The sequence below is a fragment of the Mandrillus leucophaeus genome, unplaced genomic scaffold, assembly GCF_000951045.1.
Source record: "Mandrillus leucophaeus isolate KB7577 unplaced genomic scaffold, Mleu.le_1.0 Scaffold629, whole genome shotgun sequence".
NCBI classification, from domain to species: Eukaryota; Metazoa; Chordata; class Mammalia; order Primates; family Cercopithecidae; genus Mandrillus; species Mandrillus leucophaeus.
In genome coordinates this window covers 1413509-1434965 of record NW_012106797.1, presented here as the reverse complement: position 1 = coordinate 1434965, position 21457 = coordinate 1413509, and the positions used below count along the sequence as shown (strand labels likewise).

The 21457-nt window shown below is 38.0% G+C and overlaps 1 protein-coding gene across 5 annotated transcripts in view; it reads left to right on the top strand.

The window, feature by feature from the left end:
- DNM3 (dynamin 3) overlaps positions 1-21457 on the top strand; it is a 557709-nt gene that overhangs the window by 443628 nt on the left and 92624 nt on the right. For 4 of the 5 annotated variants that reach the window (XM_012000434.1, XM_012000433.1, XM_012000430.1 and 1 more), the window contains one exon: positions 7777-7888. In XM_012000434.1, the coding sequence (XP_011855824.1) occupies positions 7777-7888 (112 nt within the window). Of the gene's footprint in view, positions 1-7776; positions 7889-16154; positions 16167-21457 lie in introns of all 5 variants that reach the window. The other variant, XM_012000431.1, reaches the window with a different exon arrangement.

Below are 21457 nucleotides of genomic sequence, written 5' to 3'. Positions count from 1 at the left end.
ACATTGGAAGAAGACCAAGTTGTAAATCACCTGTTCAGTTTCTCACTTCAAGGTTCCTTGGTAATACTCAAAAGCAGAAGTCAATAGGCAGTATGACTCTGGGGAACGTCTAGACAGATGTAAACACATGGGCCTTCTGAGTTTAGGTGGAGATGGAGGCTCTTAGACATAACTGAGCATACCTTGGGAGAGAATAAGGGAGAAGAAAGCTTGTTAATCTTGTATACTGCTAGTGTGTCTAAATTGGACTATCTTTTCTGGAAAAGTAATTGGGAGTTTCTTTTTAAGAATGATCATAACTTTAGACTGGGAATGGTGGGTCACTCCTGTAATTCCAGCACTTTAGGAGGTCGGGGCAGGAGGATAGCTTGAGTCCAGGAGTTCATGACCAGCTTGGGCAACATAGTGAGACCTTGTCTCTACTAAAAGTAGAAAAATTAGTTGGGTGTGGTGGCATGTGCCTGTAGTCCCAGCTACATGGGAGGCTGAGGTGGAAGGATCACTTGAGCCCAGGAGTTTGAGGCTACAGTGAGCTATGACTGTGCCACTGCACTCCAGCTCAGCCAACAGAGAGATATCCCGTCTCTAACAAAAAACAAAAACAAAAAAACTTTAGATCCTGTAACTCTTTTTCTAGGAATCCATCTTCAGGAAATAATAGTCATAAATGTGACAAATGCTCATGGATGAAAATATTTAAGTATTATTTATGACAGCAAACCAAAAAGGAAAAATATTTAATTATCTAATATTAGGAGAAGGTTAAATCATCATACCTTTATATGAATGAATATTATGCTACTATAATCTAATATTTATAAAAATTTAATGATATAAGTAAATGACCATGATATAACAGTAAGTGAAAAAGCATGACACAAGATAATAGAGAACGAGAGAGGAATGGAGTGTGGGAGGGAGAGAAATAGAACCTCAATTATCTGAAAAATAGGTACAACGAAAGGGTATAAGTAAATAAGGTTATAGTCCTGTTCCAAGATGGCCGAATAGTAACAGCTCTGGTCTGCAGCTCCCAGCATGATTGACGCAGAAGACGGGTGATTTCTGCATTTCCAACTGAGGTACCTGGTTCATCTCACTGGGACTGGTTGGACAGTGGGTGCAGCCCACGGCGGGCGAGCCGAAGCAGGGCAGGGTACTACCTCACCCAGGGTTGGCGGATTTCCCTTTCCTAGCCAAGAGAAAGCGTGACAGACTGTACCTGGAAAAATGGGACATTCCTGCCTAAATACTGTGCTTTTCCAATGGTCTTAGCAAATGGCACACCAGGAGATTATATCCTGCACCTGGCTCAGTGGGTCCCACACCCACAGAACCTTGCTCACGGCTAGCACAGCAGTCTGAAATCAACTCGCCAGGCAGCAGCCTGGCAGGGGGAGGGGCGTCCCCCATTGCTGAGGCTTGAGTAGATAAACAAAGCAGCTGGGAAGCTCGAACTAGGCGCAGCCAACCACAGCTCAGCAAGGCCTGCTACCTCCGTTGACTCCACCTCTGGGGACAGGGCATAGCTGAACAAAAGGCAACAGAAACTTCTGCAGACTTAAATGTCCCTGTCTGACAGCTCTGAAGAGAGCAGTGGTTCTCCCAGCAAAGCATTTCAGCTCTGAGAATGGACAGACTGCCTCCTCAAGTGGGTCCCTGACCCCCGTGTAGCCTAACTGGGACACACCTCCCAGTAGTGGCCGACTGACACTTCATACAGGCAGGTGCCCCTCTCGGATGAAGATTCCAGAGGAAGGATCGGGCAGCAATATTTGCTGTTCTGCAGCCTCCACCAGTGATACCCAGGCAAACAGGGTCTGGAGTGGACCTCCAGCAAACTCCAGCAGACCGGCAGCTGAGGGACCTGACTGTTAGAAGGAAAACTAACAAACAGAAAGGAATAGCATCAACATCAACAAAAAGGACATCTACACCAAAACCCCATCTTTAGGTTACCAACATCAAAGACCAAAGGGAGATAAAACCACAAAGCTCGGGAGAAACCAGAGCAGAAAAGTTGAAAATTCTAAAAAACTGAGTGCCTTTTCTCCTCCAAAGGATCACAGCTCATCGCCAGCAACGGAACAGAGCTGGACAGAGAATGACTTTGATGGGTTGACAGAAGTAGGCTTCAGAAAGTCAGTAATAACAAACTTCTCCGAGCAAAAGGAGTGTGTTCTAACCCATTGCAAAGAAGCTAAAAACCTTGAAAAAAGGTTAGACGAATGGCTAACTAGAATAAACAGTGTAGAAGAGACCTTAAATGACCTGATGGAGCTGAAAACCATGGCACAAGAGCCACGTGATACATGCACAATCTTTAGTAGCCAATTCAATGAAGTGGAAGAAAGGGTATTAGTGATGGATGATCAAATTAAAGAAATAAAGCGACAAGAGAACTTTAGAGAAAAAGAGTAAAAAGAAATGAACAAAGCCTCCAAGAAATATAGGACTATGTGAAAAGACCAAATATACGTTTCATTGGTGTACCTGAAAGTGACGGGGAGAATGGAACCAGGTTGGAAAACATTCTTCAGGATATTATCCAGGAGAACTTCCCCAGCTAGCGAGGCAAGCCAACATTCAAATTCAGGAAATACAGAGAACACCACAAAGATATTCCTCGAGAAGAGCAAGCCCAAGACACATAATTGTCAGATTCACCAAGGTTGAAAAAAAGGAAAAAATATTCAGGGCAGCCAGAGAGAAAGGTCAGGTTACCCACAAAGGGAAGCCCATCAGACTAACAGCGGATCTCTCAATAGAAACCCTACAAGCCAGAAGAAAGCGGGGGCCAATATTCAACATTCTTAAAGAAAAGAATTTTCAACCAAGAATTTAATATCCAGCCAAACTAAGATTCATAAGTGAAGGAGAAATAAAATCCTTTACAGACAAGCAAATGCTGACAGATTTTGTCACCACCAGGCCTGCCTTACAAGAGCTCCTGAAGGAAGTGCTAAACATGGAAAGGAACAACCGGTACCAGACACTGCAAAAACATGCCAAACTGTAAAGACCACTGATGCTAGGAAGAAACTGCATCAACTAACTGGCAAAATAACCAGCTAACATCATAATGTCAGGATCAGAGTCACACATAACAATATTAACCTTAAATGTAAATGGTCTAAATGCCCCAACTAAAAGACACAGCCTGGCAAATTGGATAAAGAGTCAAGACCCATCAATGTGCTGTATGCAGGAGACCAATCTCATGTGCAGAGACACACATAGGCTCAAAATAAAAGGATGGAGGAAGATCTACCAGGCAAATGGAAAGCCAAAAAAAGCAGGAGTTGCAATCCTAGTCTCTGATAAAACAGACTTTAAACCAACAAAGATCAAAAGAGACAAAGAAGGCTGTTACATAATAGTAAAGGGTTCAATTCAACAAGTAGAGCTAACTATCCTAAATATATATGCACCCAATACAGGAGCACCCAGATTTGTAAAGCAAGTCCTTAGAGACCTACAAAGAGACTTAGACTACTACACAATAATAATGGGAGACTTTAACACCCTGCTGTCAATGTTAGACAGATCAATGAGACAGAAGGTTAACAAGGACATCCAGGACTTGAACTCAGCTCTGCACCAAGTGGACCTAATAGACATCTACAGAACTCTCCACCCCAAATCAGCAGAATATACATTCTTCTCATCACCACATCACACTTATTCCAAAATTGACCACATAGTTGGAAGCAAGGCACTCCTTAGCAAATGTAAAAGAGCAGAAATCACAACAAAATGTCTCTCAGACTGCAGTGCAATCAAACTAGAATTCAGGATTTAGAAACTCACTCAAAACCACACAACTACTTGAACTGAACAACCTGCTCCTGAATGACTACTGTGTAAATAACAAAATGAAAGCAGAAATAAAGATATTCTTTGAAACCAATGAGACCAAAGACAAAATGTACCAGAATCTCTGGGACACATTTAAGGGAGTGTGTAGAGGGAAATTTGTAGCACTAAATGCCCACAAGAGAAAGCAGAAAAGATCTAAAATTGACACCCTAACATCACAATTAAAAGAACTAGAGAAGCAAAAGCAAAGAAATTCAAAAGCTAGCAGAAGGCAAGAAATAACTAAGATCAGAGCAGAACTGAAGGAGATAGAGACACAAAATACCCTTCAAAAAAATCAATGAATCCAGGAGCTGGTTTTTTGAAAAGATCAACAAAATTAGTAGACCACTAGCAAGACTAATAAAGAAGAAAAGAGAGAAGAATCAAATAGACAAAATAAAAAATGACAAAGGAGATATCACCACTGACCCACAGAAATACAAAGTACCATCAGAGAATGCTTTAAACACCTCTATGCAAATAAACTAAAAAATCTAGAAAAAATGGATAAATTCCTGAACACATACACCCTCCTAAGACTAAACCAGGAAGAAGTTGAATCTCTGAATAGACCAATAACAGACTCTGAAATTGAGGTAATAATCAATAGCCTGCCAACTATTAAAAAAAGTCCAGAACCAGACGGATTCATAACCGAATTCTACCAGAGGTACAAATAGGAGCTGGTACCATTCTTTCTGAAACTATTCCAATCAATAGAAAAAGAGGGAATCCTCCCAAACTCATTTTATGAGTCCAGCATCATCCTTATACCAAAGCCTGGCAGAGGCACAACAACAAAAGGAGAATTTTAGACCAATATCCCTGATGAACATCGATGTGAAAATCCTCAATAAAATACTGGCAAACCAAATCCAGCAGCACATCAAAAAGCTTATTCACCACAATCAAGTCGGCTTCACCGTGGGATGCAAGGCCGGTTCAGCACACACAAATCAGAAACATAATTCGTCACAAAAACAGAACCAAAGACAAAAAGCACATGATTATCTCAATAGATGTAGAAAAGGCCTTTGACAAAATTCAACAGCCCTTCATGCTAAAAACTCTCAATTAACTAGGTATTGATGGCACGTATCTCAAAATAGTAAGAGCTATTTATGACAAACCCACAGCCAGTATCATAGTGAATGGGCAAAAACTAGAAGCATTCCCTTTGAAAACTGGCACAAGACAGGGATGCCCTCTCTCACCACTCCTATTCAGCATAGTGTTGGAAGTTCTGGCTAAGACAATCAGGCAAGAGAAAGAAATAAAGGGTATTCAGTTAGGAAAAGAGGAGGTCAAATTGTCCCTGTTTGTAGATGACATGATTGTATATTCAGAAAACCCCATCATCTCAGCCCAAAATCTCCTTAAGCTGATAAGCAAGTTCAGCAAAGTCTCAGGATACAAAATCAATCACAAGCATACCTATACACCAATAACAAACAAACAGAGAGCCAAATCAAGAGGGAACTCCCATTCACAATTGCTTCAAAGAGAATAAAATACCTAGGAATCCAACTTACAAGGGATGTGAAGGACCTCTTCAAAAAGAACTACAAACCACTGCTCAACAAAATAAAAGAGGACACAAACAAATGGAAGAACATTCCATGCTCATGGATAGGGAGAATCAATATTGTGAAAATGGCCATACTGCCCAAAATAGTTTATAGATTCAATGCCATCCCCATCAAGCTACCAATGACTTTCTTCACAGAATTGGAGAAAAACACTTTAAAGTTCATATGGAACCAAAAAAGACCCCTCATCGCCAAGACAATCCTATGCCAAAAGAACAAAGCTAGAGGCATCACGCTTCCTGACTTCAAACTATACTACAAGACTGCAGTAACCGAAACAGCATGGTACTGGTACCAAACAGATATATAGACCAGTGGAACAGAACAGAGACCTCAGTAATAACACTGCACATCTACAACCACTTGATCTTCGACAAACCTGACCAAAACAAGCAATGTGGAAGGTACGCCCTATTTAATAAATGGTGCTGGGAAAACTGGCTAGCCATATGTAGAAAGCTGAAACTGGATCCCTTCCTTATACCTTATACAAAACTTAATTCAAAATGGATTAAATACTTAAATGTTAGACCTAAAACCATAAAAACCCTAAAAGAAAACCTAAGCAATACCATTCAGGACATAGGCATAGGCAAGGGCTTCATGACTAAAACACCAAAAGCAATGGTCACAAAAGTCAAAATTGACAAATGGGATCTAATTAAGCTAAAGAGCTTCTGTACTACAAAAGAAACTACCATCATACTGAACAGGCAACCTACAGAATGGGAGAAAAATTTTGCAATCTACCCGTCTGGCAAAGGGCTAATATCCAGAATCTACAAAGAACTTAAACAAGTTTAAGAAAAAAACAACCCCATCAAAAAGTGGGCAAAGCATATGAACAGATCTTTCTCAAAAGAAGACATTTATGCAGACACATGAAAAAAATGCTCATCATCACTGGTCATGAGGCAATGCAAATCAAAACCACAATGAGATACCACCTCACACCAGTTAGAATGGTGATCAGTAAAGTCAGGAAACAACAGATACTGGAGAGGTTGTGGAGAAAAAGGAATGCTTTTACACTCTAGTTCAACCATTGTGGAAGACAGTATGGCGATTCCTCAAGGATCTAGAACTAGAAATACCATTTGACCCAGCCATCCCATTACTGGGTATATACCCAAAAGATTATAAATCATGCTACTATAAAGACACACACACACATATGTTTATTGCAGCACTGTTCAGAATAGCAAAGACTTGGAACCAACCCAAATGTCCATCAGTGATAGACTGGATTAAGAAAATGTGGCACATATACACCATAGAATACTATGCAGCTATAAAAAAGGATGAGTTCATGTCATTTGCAAGGACATGGATGAAGCTGGAAACCATCAATCTGAGCAAATTATCACAAGGACAGAAAACCAAACACCGCATGTTCTCACTCATAGGTGGGAACAGAACAATGGAATACTTGGACACAGGGCGGGGAACATCACACACCAGGGCCTGTCATAAGGTGGGGACTGGGGGAGGGATAGCATGAGGAGAAATACCTAATGTAAATGACGAGTTAATGGGTGCAGCAAACCAACATGGCATATGTGTACCTATGTAACAAACCTGCACGTTGTGCACATGTACCCTAGAACTTAAACTATAATAATAATAATAATCTTAAATTAAAAAAAGAAAAGAAGGTTATCTCTAGGCTGTGGAAACTGGATAATTGTTACCATTTTAATTCTTTTCTCTACTTTCCAAATATTTAAAAATGGGCATATATTGCATTTTATGTATTATCAGGAAAAGAAATGTAAAGGGAAAATACTGTCCCAGTTATAAATCTGCACTTCACTGGCACCTCACCCTATTAAACACTGGTTATTAGTCTTTCCTTTTCACAATTTAATGAGCATTTCTGTTTTGCATCTGGCATTGTCTTTTAGGTTTATAAGATTATTGGCTTGCATCTTAAAGTTTTATGAGCTATTTAGTCATTTAGACTCGTAAAATATCTTCAGAGAATTGATCTAGCTGCTGAGCGATAGCAATTCCTTCCCCACAGCACAAGTTCCAATCAGTTCACACCCAGTGTATAATATTTAATACATTTGTATTTACTTTTTAATTTTGTAGCAGTACAGATAACTCTGAGCTTTGTAATGTGATTTTTTAAAAAAATTATATTGTAAATACATGTAGAAATTCACTAACTATTTTAAAGTAAGAGTTATTTTTGTTTTCCTCCAGTGACTGTCAGAAACTGTCCGTTTGGATTGTCACTTATATCATCATCATCTACAGCAACATAAAATGACTTTGAATTTGGTTCAAACTAAAAGCATGATTTTTTTTTTTTTAACTCCAGGAATGTATACAAAGACTATCGCTTCCTTGAGCTGGCATGTGATTCCCAGGAGGATGTCGACAGCTGGAAGGCATCTCTGCTAAGAGCGGGGGTCTATCCTGATAAATCAGTAGTAAGTTGGATCTATCTCTTATTTAAAAATTATTATTAGCTATGCTTAAGAAAATATTAATCCTACATACCATATACTGGAGAAACTAGTTTTCTTACTGACTTAATTAATTCATCACACTTTTAACTGATACTTCATTTACTCTTTTTATATTTTTTAACAATGCTTTTTCCCTATTAGATTTCTATTTGAAGAAGTTAATCAGTATATTTGTTAAAGAAAATGTCCTACTCAGCCATAAAACACAATACATGCAGTCTCAGCCCAATGCAAAGTTTTTTGTTTTATTTTAAAATTTCGTTTTTCTCTATATGCTATTTCATACTTATCATGGTATTAATACAATCAGTATATCATCAGTCATAACAGCAACATTTTGACTTGCTTAAAATATACTCATTTTAATAAAAATCTATCCCCTTTCATTATGTCTGTATTCCCTGTATCCATAATTATATCTGTGTGCAAACTCTGTTTAATGTCCTCATGAGTGTGAAAGAACAAAAAGAAATATATTCCTTTTTCCACTTATCTTTATTAATATGCTTCGCGTGTCTTTAAGACACTTCTCTCATTCAAGTTAATAAACAGACCTTTTCTTTGTGTTCTTTGGAAAATGTAATATTACACAGTCTAGTCTAAATTTAAACAGAAGTCCCACCCAACATATGTACACCCGCCATTAAACAGACTCTGCCACTGAGTGGACCTCTCCACTTGCTGCTTCCTCCTGAATCTCTAGATTGTCCAGGTTTCTCCCTGGAACTAAAGTACTGAGACTAAGCCTTGGGGATTTACTTCAGCTTAACTCCTGAGGTGCCTACTTGGCTCTCGATCAGTTTATAGGAATGATCATGCATGAGTTGGGTCCTTTTCAGGTTCAAAATAGGGAGAGAGTCTTTTCAAGAGAAAGTCTGAGATATGGGTGAAACATAGGACAATTAAGGTATTTCTAGGGGCGTTTCAGGGCTGACCACATCTCTGGGGTTATATTAAAATTCAACAGAGTTTCAGGGATACAGGATTGAGGACTTGCACCAAAATGTCATCCTCTCTGCTGTTATTTTAACTCACACATAGACCTCTTTACGCCATTCCATGCTATACTTGTCATCCTATACCTGTTTGGCACCTAAAACAATGAACTTCCCACAATATGCTTTGTGCCCTCCAAGTGGAAGTTAAACTAGATGCTTTCCTGTCAATAGCCAGGAGTCCAGAAGCATTCATATATGATTTTCATGATTGTTGTCGAGTTGTTCTTGTGTTACATGCATAGATACTTGCATAGATATGTACCACTCAATACTACATGTGAGAAGTCATTAAACATCACAGTACCACTTTTACTTTTGTTTTTACCTCTATTACTTATGACTCTTGCCTATCCATTGATGGTAGTGTGTTTAATTTTACAAATGTTCTATATTAAAAATGTACATATACCTAATTTTTTATTCATTCCACACAAACCTTTGGAGCATATGCTTTTTGCCAGCTGCCATTCCTGGCACTGGTGATACAGAGGTGAACAATAGCAGTAAGGTTCTGCCCATGCTGAAGCAGACATTAAACAAGGGAGTGAATAATAATAATTGTTCACCATTATTTAAGATAGCGATAAGTTCTATAAAATGTTAAGCAAGTTAAAGGGACAGACAGTGAGAGTAAGGGGCAGGTGAGCTTTATTTTAGTCAAGGTGATGAGGGAAGGCCTCTTCGAAGAGTTGACATTTGAGCAGGCTCTTTAAAGAAGGGAGGGAGTACGGGATCTGGAAGTCTGAAGAAGAGCACTCTTGGCAGAGGATAGCCAGTGCGAAACCAAGCTCAGTGTCTTAGAGGAGCACCAAGGTCAGTGTGTCTGGAACACTGTGAGGGAAGACAAAGGTGGTAGTTGGTTAACGAAGAAAGGGATCAGGGAGCAGGTGATGTAGACCTTGAAGGAAGGGGCGAGTCTTTTGAATTTTATTCTGAGTGAGATGGAAGTCACTACTAGGTTTCAAGTCACTTAGTGACATAAGATTTATGTATTTAAAAGCTCATTATGGTTGGAAATGATGAGAGGTAGTAAAGCATGTGGGTTCAAGCATGGGGTGTTGTGTCACACCACCTATATTTACATTCCAGGTGCTTCCTTCAAGCTGTGAGGTCTTGGGCAGGTTACCTAGCCTTTTCGCATTTCAAGATTCTCATTTCTGAGATGAAGATAACAGTAGTCTTTTACAGGGCGGTTGATAGGATTAAATGAGATAATGCAGGGAAAGCATTGAAGAGGGCAGGTACAAGTAAGCACTACATTTTCATCTATAATTATAATTATTATGATTCTTATTATAAACATTTTCATCAAAACAACTTTCTTTAACAGCTAGGGGAAGGTTGAAATACTGTGAATATTACCATATAGCCCAGTGAGATTATGAACGCTTTATTATTTTCTGTCTTCCAAATATGCTTGTATGCTTGATTATTTGTCAGTGTGTGTGTGTGCACGCATGCGTGTGTCTGCCTTAACATGCAACTATAATGTTTGTGAAAATGTTTTGTTAAGTCATGATTTTGTAAATTAAACCTCTTTTAAATGCACTAGACAAGTTTGCTATTTAAACAAAAATAATGCTTAGCCAGGCATGGTGGCACACACCTGTGATCCCAGCTACGAGGGAGAGAAGGATTGCTTGAGCCTGGGAGGTCCAGACTACAGTGTTCATGCCACCTCACTCCAGCCTGGGTGACAGAATGATACCCTGTCTCAAAAACAAAAACAAAAACTTATAATGAGTCTCTTATGAGGGAAAAACTGTCCTAGAAAATCAGTTATTCATCTCCCAGTAAACTGGCTGGATTTTTATGTATTCATAGCTCTACATCAAAAAGACAAATAAATATTTTCTATTTTTAATTAGAATACTGAATTTTAAGCAAATCTCACTACATAATCTGTTTTGATTCTTTTTATATCATTTTTATTTGTTTGTAAACACATATTTGGTACAATTGCTTAGAAGATCAAGACAAAGGAACTTTTAGTACATACCAAAGGCAACACAGGAAATTAAATTTAGCAGTATGCAATGATGTTGCCTTTTCTCAGTTTTTATCATAAACAATATTTGCATTTCTTATGCACCATGTAGTCCTACAGGTTATATTACATAATTGCTTAACTTTCAGATATTTAGATGGCAGCTAACTGATGAAATTAACTAGAATGCTTATCTGAAGTTTCTATTTTGTGAACATCACTTATATTTGGGGGAAGGAAATTATTTTTAGGTAGTTATTCCTAATTTAGAATAACCTAATAACAGATGCCTTTGTCTATGTAAATTTTTAGAATGTCTAAGTAGTATGATTTTGCTTTCATATCAATAAACCATTGAGTCTACAAATCAGTCAGTTGCTACCCTAATAATGAAACATTTATGTGTCATGCATGGACATGAGTCTAAACTTAGAAAGTTCTGCTTTCTGCACAAGATACTTCTATTTTGACTGGAAAGAAATCTCTATATAGATCATTTAAAAAAAATTGTGTAAGTTTGACATCATTAGATAAATAGCCATAACCCAAATTTGAATGAAATGCTGTTTTAGACAGATCTTATTTTCTAGTAAGGTTATATATGCACACTTTAAAAAATAACATTCTCATATATATTTTTATTCATCACGTCCAAGTAATGAAATGGTTTTATGTCACTCAAATCAAAATCTTCTGCTCCCCTGTTTCTTTTGTCTCTTAAGTTATTTATCTTGGGGTTTTCCAAAATTTTCTTTCTTTCCTTCCCTTCCATCCCCTTTCCTCCCTTCTTTCTTTCCCTTCATCCATCACTATTAAAGTGGACTCTACAGATTCAAAGATTAAAAAGATGATTCCTACTTAATAGGAATTCTAAGCCTAGTGAAAGAGAAAGATGCAAATAAATGCTCTACAATATGATAAGAACTACAGTGGATATCTATATAAAATACAACAGCCCTACTATTTTTCCATATGGATTTTCTAATTACTTTTACTCTCTTTCATCTTTCTGGATCCAAAGTAAAATGTAGAATTTTTGTCTGAGTAGTGGCATCTATGGCTCTAAATGAGGAGTCCTGGATTCAGGCTACTGACTTGCTCTGTAAATTTACACATAACTTCCTCTGAGCCACAGACTTAGCATTCTACCAGTCACCTGATATTTCTGAGCAGCCACAATATTTTAAAACTGTATTTAAATCTGAATTTGGATTTAGCAGAATTTTATTTTTTCCATTTCTATTTTCTGTGGTCACTAAATTGAAATTACAACCATTGTAAAATTTGATATCATTAAGAAAATATGTAGGACGTTATCCAGTTTCAAAGTAAAGATGTCTCTAATGTAATTCATTAATAGTTATTTTCACAGATGAGACTGAAATATAATCAATCTGTATTGTGTGTGTGTGTGTTTGTGTATCAGTCATAAGAGGCTACGATTAGACAACTTTTAAAGGATTATTTTATTGACACATGTACATAAATTTTTCCTACATATGTGATTATAAATAAATGTGAATTTGATTAAATATCTAAAGAACATGATATAACAAACAACTGACTTTTCTGGCACAGTTTTGTTGGCTTACAATATTTAAATTATATAAAACATGAAAGAATTCCAAATTTAAATTTCTTGAAACATAATGTGTGCCATGGAATGAGGTAGACTTCCAGTCAAATCCACTCACAGTTGAAGCCTTAGCCCACCATTTACTAGCCATGTGGCTCAGGCAACTTACTTAACCTTCCAATTGTTGATTCTTCTCTAAACTCAACTTAATGCCTTCCTCAGAGTGATTTTATAGGATTAAATGGAGGTTCTTCTGCATCACAACTAGTTCAGTGCCTTCAACTGGGTGAATGTGTTCAATGTCTCATAGCCTTTATTTATTTATTTATTACACTTTAAGTTCTGGGATACATGTGCAGAACGTGCAGGTTTGTTACATAGGTATATATGTGCCGTGGTGATTTGCTGTACCCATCAACTAGTCATCTACATTAGGTATTTCTCCTAATGCTATCCCTCCCCTAGCCCCCCACCCCCCAATAGGCCCCAGTGTGTGATGTTCCCCTCCTTGTTTACACTGTTGGTGGGAGTGTAAATTAGTTCAACCATTGTGGAAGACAGTGTGGTGATTCCTCAAGGATCTAGAACCAGAAATACTAGTTGACCCAGCAATCCCATTACTGGACATATACCCAAAATTCTACTATAAAGATACATGTACACATATGTTTATTGCAACACTGTTCACAAAAGCAAAGACTTGGGACCAACCCAAATGCCCATCAATGATAGACTGGATAAAGAAAATGTAGCACATATACACCATGGAATACTATGCAGCCATAAAAAAGGAGGAGTTCATGTTGTTTGCAGGGACATGGATGAAGCTGGAAACCTTCATTCTCAGCAAACTAACACAACAACAGAAAACCAAACACTGCATGTTTTTACTCATAAGTGGGAGTGGAACAATGATCTTTTTATTATTTAAAATCATTGTGTCCATGAAGCTGTAATTCCCAATTAAGTATTACTTCCCTTCTCTTAGGAAACTATCAATGGGATTTGGGTGTGTGAAGGAGAATTTCCCATCTATTGGCTAAGCAAACTGAGTTGTTTAAAGGGAGATCTGATGCACTCTGTGGGGACAGGCCAGCCTCCATCAGTCAGTCAGGAGCGAGCAGAGAGGCTGTCAGGAGCTGAGAATTCACAAGCCTGCTCTCAGATGCCCGCTTACTGGTAGGAAGTCTGAAACAATGTCCCGGAAACAAATTTGGTGCAAATCCAGTTTTGCATATTTACTAAGTCTGACACCTCAGAGCTTTTCAAGAGGTTTTATTAGCTGTATATATAAGTGGTCTTCCCCTATCGCGTATTTTTCTTAAGAGATTAAAAATGATGGCAGGAAGTGAATCACCCTGGAACTTCACCATTCCTTCTGAACTCAGGACTCTCCCAGCCATAACTCATGCTCTTAGGTCTGCTTTGCAGATTGAAACCACTTTACAATGCAGTCCTTTTGAAACGTCAGAAATTCCTCTTGGACAAACTCTGAAAGTGAATTTTTCTCTGTGTCAAATAACAGGAGAAAAAGTCTCTACGTTATTGTAGGAGAAGAAGAGGAATGGCCACAGACCTGCATACATATTTATTAAAGTGGTGATGACCCCTCATTTGCATTTTTTCAGCAGTCTAATAATACAAGACTTAAAATGCCCAGTACTTAGCACCCAACACATAACTTTGTTCTTAGCATTTTTAGCAGAACTTAGAAGAGCTGCATGACCAATTCTGAAGAGTCTTAGTTTTTCTTCAATGAAGTGCTTTCAAGGATCTAAACATAAATTGCTGCCACACAGAGCAGTGAAGGGAATTATAAAGCATTTACATTTCACCATTCATGACTGTTACGCCTCTCTCAGAATAGACAGTTGGGAAATGATTGAATGAAACAAGAAATGGCCAAGCCACACCACGTCCTCCGCTTGTGTGTTTCTTGTATTTAAGGATTAAGGCCTCCTACTCTGTGACATCATTGTTGCCACTACAAACAGAACCATCTGCCATCAAGTGGGGAAGCCAGTCATTCCCTAATGTGCAAAAATACTTGGTTGAACTCCTGAAACTTATTTGGTAGATCAAAAGCTGCACTGCTGTGGAATGCAATAAACTCCATCTGTTTGAGGTATTTTCAGCAATATTGCACTTCTTTGGAGAACCAGGGTCCCATTATTCTCTAAAATAGACTTTTATTCCTGGTAAAATTCCTAGTGGGGATCTTTATTGCCTTATTGAACAGTTGGCATCATTTTTAAAAAGGACTCTTTTTTTCCCTTCATTCATTCTTATGCCATTATTTATGTCTCAGATAAGCCAGTGTGTTAACGGTTATATCATAGCAACTCACAATGCCAAGAAACTTCTCTTCACTACTTTATCAGTGTCTTTAAATTTACGTTTTCTTTATTAAATATGATGGTCCCTGGATTGGGCATTTGCCTAGATCATGAATTGGCATTGTTCTCCAGAAAACAAACTCTCCTGGGATCATTACCTTATTGCTCTCCAGAAAATATCTGTATATATTATTTCCCCCTCCGCATCCTCAACTTAAAACTAAATGCCAGATCTGCAGCCAGACCTGTGACTCCACCCGATTCTAGGTCTCCGCAGATGCACACACTTTACTCACAGCTCTCTTCCACCCTGTGTCTCAGCGAGAAATTCCTTCTGGGCCCCTTGTGAGAAGAGTTCAGATCTGTTCCCGGCCCATATCCCATCACGTCTCCCCCACAGGATCTGACCTTGTGAGGACTTGGGCTGCCCCGGGAGTAATGAATCACCGTCTTATTTTTTTAGGCCATATGTGAGTTAAATTGTTTGATATAAATCATACTCTTGCAGCTCAGGGTTGAAACAGGAGAGCCATTTGCCCTGCCGCCTGCTGCTCGCGGTTCTGTGTCTTTACCCAGAGAGTCGCTTTTAGAAATGACTACATTTTTGTGACTAACCTTTCCAGACCCATTTCTTGAGTGTGGACTCATGTTTGTTTTGGCAGCATCCCCACTATACAGTCCTTGCTTCCCATGCCAACCTAAGGCAAAACTCATAATTTACAAAATAAAGGAATGGTCCAGATGGAGGTCGTAACTTGGTCTGCTTACCCTGTCTCCCCAGAACCACCCACTCCTTTCCTCTGCTCTCTTTTCCTTCTTTTTTTTTTTTTTCTTTTTTCCACCTTCTTTGAAACCAAGGATGCAGTGTTTGTTTAAAAATGCACTGGCTGATGAAATTTTCCACTGCTTGGCATGTTGGAGGAGGAGCTGTCAGGAAAGGGCAAGCCGGCACACAAAATGCTCTGCCTTTCATGCTAACAGTTCACTTATTACTGATTCAAACCAATTCTTTCTGGCCATGTTCCCATACCCCAAGTATTCCAAATAGAAAGAAAGGGGGAACTGTCATAATTTTCCGCTGTTATAAACGTATGATTTCATGTAACCTATGTGGATTCTCTGACTTGTCCATGAGCTCCGGATGCTGTATGTGTATGTATGAGATGTCAGTGAATAGTTAAATCATTTGCTTTGATTTCGCTCTAGCAAGAAAAACCTCATCATTTTATTTTTTTAGTATCCAGAGAAAGAAGAAAAAAACCCTCATAAATTTAAAATAAATTTCTGTTTAACATATTTCTCTTTCTTTTCCTTGCGGCTACACACACAGGGGAACAACAAAGTAAGTTATTTGTCCTCTTACAGCTCTTCTGTGCCCCCAGCCCCTGCTCCGCTCCTGCATGTCTTGACAATAGTGTTGCTGTGCATGCTGGAATGACTGTCATCTGTTACAGTGCATGAATTATATGGGGTGTGCAAATTTAGGGGAAAATGTGCATTTGCACCACCATAATGGCTGTTCTGTTTTGACTTTTGGGAAGGGAAGCATTCTAGCCTTCAGGGTTGGTTATTGGCTAGTTCAGAGAGGTTGACATTATAAGGAAAGAGCTCCCACACTGAGAGTAAGGATTTTGAAGATTTAATAATGAGGACTCTTCTGCAGAAAGGGTAGAGCAATCTGATGAAATTCAGTGCAGCTGAAATTTTTGACTAAAACTCAAAGCTCTTATGTTAATGTGCAGTTACAAAAACCCCAAACTGGAGTCTCAAATAGCAGTATGGCTGGCTTTGTTGATGAAACTGAACTAGATCAGTGTTCTGGCTTTGAAGGTGCCTTAAAATGGATGGAGGAGGGTGGGGTCAACATTTCACTTGGCTTCTGTGCCCTTGATGTCTTCCAGCTGGATGGAAGCAGGCGGGTGTGGGGAATGCAGGGGGTGGCCGAAATGTGTACGATAGCTTTGTGAAACCAGGCAACACACAGGAATGGTGGAAATTATTCTAATATTGTCATATAGATCGATGAGCAATTTAATCGTTCATAGAGTTGCTAGTTTGTTTAAATTTTAATTCAACTTTTCCAAAAGATTAGAACTATTTCTCACTTATATTAGAAATATAATAGTCATGTAGTTTGAGAAGATGGTCTTACATTTAGCTGGGTGATTTGTTTTCTCATTTTTTCTATGGAGATATATTAGTGCTTCATCCTACCAGGTGGCCCACTTAAAATGGGCCTCATTGAATACAATAAGAATTGAAAAGAATCTGTTATATAAGAGTTGGCCGGCATATTCAAACCAGCTGGAATTCATTAAAATTTCTGTTCATAAGCCATACATATAGAATGTAAAACAAATGTGGGAAACTTTTTGCAGTTTAATTTGATGGAATGTGCTATTATGGAATAAGTTGACATCGATGGTTGGTATTGAAAATGTGTTGCTTTATAAATTTATATCTTGATATAACTGCTTATAACCCAAGTAATAACATTTAATAAAGTTAAAGTATTACCAGAAAAGCACAAGACAGGCATTTGTGAAGGAGTAAAGAGGTGAACTCCGCCGACTTATAGTATGAATTTTAAAAACAGCAGGTAACTTTTGAAATTGATTAAAGATTTCTTCCACAAAGTAATGGCTGATATTTATAACTACCACTCTTTGAAAAGACATTTGGAAAAAATATAAAAACAATATTTTTAGTTCTTATACCATGAAATATATTTCAATTATTGAATAGTGTGTGTGTCTAATCCTGGTCATTTGTATTGCACTGAGTCTCTGTCTGAAATTTCATGTTCTGCATTTCTTTTTCTTCTTCTTCTTCTTTTTTTTTTTTTTTTTTTTGAGACAAAGTCTTGCTCTGTTGCCCAGGCTGGAGTGCAGTGGCGCAATCTTGGCTCACTGCAAGCTCTGCCTCCCGGGTTCACGCCATTCTCCTGCCTCAGCCTCCCAAGTAGCTGGGACTAAAGGCACCTGCCACCATGCCCTGCTAATTTTTTGTACTTTTAGTAGAGACGGGGTTTCACCGTGTTTGCCAGGATAGTCTCCATCTCCCGACCTCGTGATCTACCCGCCTCGGCCTCCCAAAATGCTGGGATTACAGGCATGAGCCACCGCGCCAGGCCTGTGCTGCATTTCTTATTTGCAAGCAAAACAAAACAAACCTTTAAAAAGTACCCTGGACTAATTGTGAGTGCACTAATAGGGAGCCTGTGCATGCTGAAGACCAGGGAGCCAGCTGCTGACCCTTGGGGGAGGTGCTAACTCTCAGACCACTCAAGAAGCATTTAGGATTTGTCTCTTTCACTAGTGGATTCACTGATGAGTTAAGAATGTTTGTAAAATTTATCCCCCCACCCACACACACACACAAAGAAACCCACTTCTCCTTACCAGAAGCCATCCATTTGTTGTGTCCTATTTGATTAAGTTTTTCTGGATAAAATAAAATATTCAGTTTAATGCAGTTTACTGATTTTCAAGTCACTAAATACAATGAGAAAATTCAAAAATTTTAAATTACGGTTCATTAAGGGTTTCCCTAGGATGATGCAGAAGGCTCTTCAGGTTCTCCAGGTGCCCTTAGTTACCATCTGTAGCTGAACACTTGCGCATGTGCTGTGAGGACAGCTTTGGGTGCTGGTTAGAGGGCTAATGTTAGTTGAAGAGTATCAAAGATACAAGCACTTACTGTTTTGATTTTGAATTAAAGAGTGAGTACTTTGGAGGTGCTGGTATTTATTGCCCCATGCCTTATTTTTAATTGTTATGAATAAGTGATAGTTTGTGGAAAATATAATGCTTATACTTTTTAAATATGATCATTATACTGACCATAGACTCTGGCGCACACACACACACACACACACACACACACACAAACTCTTCAAATCACAAACAGCACATCTGCATGTTATTTTCCTGTAGCTTAGAATTTCAGTATAAATGGAAAACACTGGAATACAAGCTGTGCTGTCTCCGGAGTATAGATCTGGATTCTTCAAAAGGAGAATATGAGATTCCTTTTTCCTCCCATGCTGGAATGCTTGTTCTGAGTTGTCCCCAAGGCAACATACCTGAATTGTTGCCTGCCATATACGTGAGCCAGCTGTAAAGTGTGACTCATTTTAGACTTGCAAAGGCTAATTGTTTATCTAGTGCATGGTATTTTATTATTTATTGCTATTAAACAGACTCTAAATAAAATGAAGTCTGCTCAAACTAATGTTTTTTTAGATAAGCAGGATAGATCCATCTTTCCACATACATTAAGTGTAGTGCACACACATGTGCACACATACATATAACCTGGGGTATATGGAACAATCCTGTTGTTTGTTTTCTCAATGACAGCCAAGTTGATCTGCTTCATCCATCTTTAAACTATATTTAAAGTTTGGGAGCTAATCCTCTAAACTCCAAGAAAACTAACTTCTACAATAGATATGCATTTAGATTCACATTATGAATGCTTGATGGAACAAAACATCTAGGTTCACATTCTTCCTGCACAATCATATGTATGTTGTTATTTCTCCTTGAAAAGCAAATTTTCCTTTAGTGAGGAGATCACAGTTGCTCAGGAAAAATTTTCCTTCCAGGCCTATTACTTATTTTTCCCTTTGAAAATGTTTTCCTGTTGGCATAGTGATTTCCTAAATTGCTCAGGGTAGAGTCTATCTATCTCCTCCAAAGATGGGTTTCCCTGGACCACAGATTCCAAGTCAATGTCTTCACTAGAAAGACCAGAATCCAGGACACCCCGAGTCAGCTCTGGGAATGTGAACAAATATATACAGAAAAAGGGAGGTTGTTTTGTTTTTTAAACTTGTTTCTTGAGTACAAATGTAAATCAGAATGTTATTTTCAGAATGGAGACCTTAGGTAAAGAATTAATCTCCATGTTGTGTCTTAAGAGACAAGCCATTTGATTTTCTTCTTGAATGTGATGGCTTCTCTTGGTGGACAATTTTAGAAATTTATAGACTTTTAATTTTTTATTAAATACTTGGAGTTTCAGTTAAATATTTTTGATACTAAATTAGGCAAGTTGAAGGTAGAGAAAATCTTAACATGTAAGGAATAAAAATATACCAAAAGCCCTAAAATTTTTTAACGATGTTGGTATAGATACACAAATGAAAACTAAAATGAATCCTAGATTCAGAAATCAATGCTTCAGAAAGTTTCAGGTTACAAGGAAAAGCCACATGTAACCTTGTGCCTTATGAATCTTTTGTTGCTTTTAAAAAAGAAATGTATAATCACTTAACTTCAGTATTGTTAAACTAAAGGACTCTTATATTTTCCCCCACAGAATTTAAGGCTGACTGTATTGCTTAGAGAGAAGGATCATTTTAAAGAAGAAATAGAACAGAAACATGCTAAAACAGAATTTTAAAATTACTAATTAAATTCTAGTTAGGCTAAAAGCAAAAATTTTATACACATCGGAGGGCCTTCATATTTAAGAAAAGAAGAATGAAAGGCAAATCAGATGAAGAACTGTTTTTACAACATTTAAGAAACACTTTGTCTAGTGATTTCCTAACATGTTCAGCAAGGCCAGTGGACAAGGTCAGCCTTCATTCGTGGGAAAAGTGGTTATCACTGGGAGTGATTATTTTGGTGATCCGTTGGATTCTAGCACGCATTTGCAAAGATAAAATTTACCAAATCAAATGGTACCAAAGTATATGTATATTGAAGAGCACAGATATTAAATCCATATTAATTAGTTACGCCTCTTTACACCAAACCCTCAGCTCCTAAATTATTGTCCTTGGTTGTGGGTGAGAGAATATAGATAGCCACTGAAAACTCGTCCTCACGGTGTGAAAATGCCTTTCCGATGATGTGTGTTATAATCATGGTGAATGAAACGAGCAGAGAATACAGTGTCATAATGTACATTTTCTTTGTATTATTTAAAACGCATGACCAAAAGTCAGAACACTCTAAGCAATTTAGGTATGGTCAGCTCAATTATTTTATTTCAATAATGTTTGTGCTTTCCCTGATTTTCTTAGAAAAGTTTAGCCAATACATGCCCTGGGGTCTAAGGAACACCCACACCCCCGCCACCTGGTTGACTAAATTTATACATAACCCAATAAGGATATCATTAGAGTTAAAAGAAAGGATGAAAATCCCCTAGCCTCAAAGTGTTATTTTAGTTCCATGTGAATATAAAAAAAAATAATTGTCTCTCAATCATTGCATCATCAATAAACCTTTGCTTCTGTTTTTGGCAAATCAACCTTAAAAGAGCATTGTTAAAGCCTTATTTTTGAATCTCCTCACTTTAATAGTAACCTGTTGGGAGAAGGGACAGTTTAATTGAGGGTAGAAAACTTCTAGAAGCAAATTGGAATCTATATTATGTTCCCAGATTTATTGATCATGCTAAATAGACTCTGTAGAGAAGCAAGAATTGATCTGCTGCTGCTTAGAAAGCTTATAGTAGGTGATAGGGTCATCAGGGCTTGTTTATATATTTTTATTTTCTCTGTTGGGTCGAAAATGAAGTGATGTCTCTCTAGTTAATAGAAAATAATATTTAGGACTTCATAGCTACTTCAACATATTTGTTCTCACATATTGTAGTGTGCACACCCCGGTATTG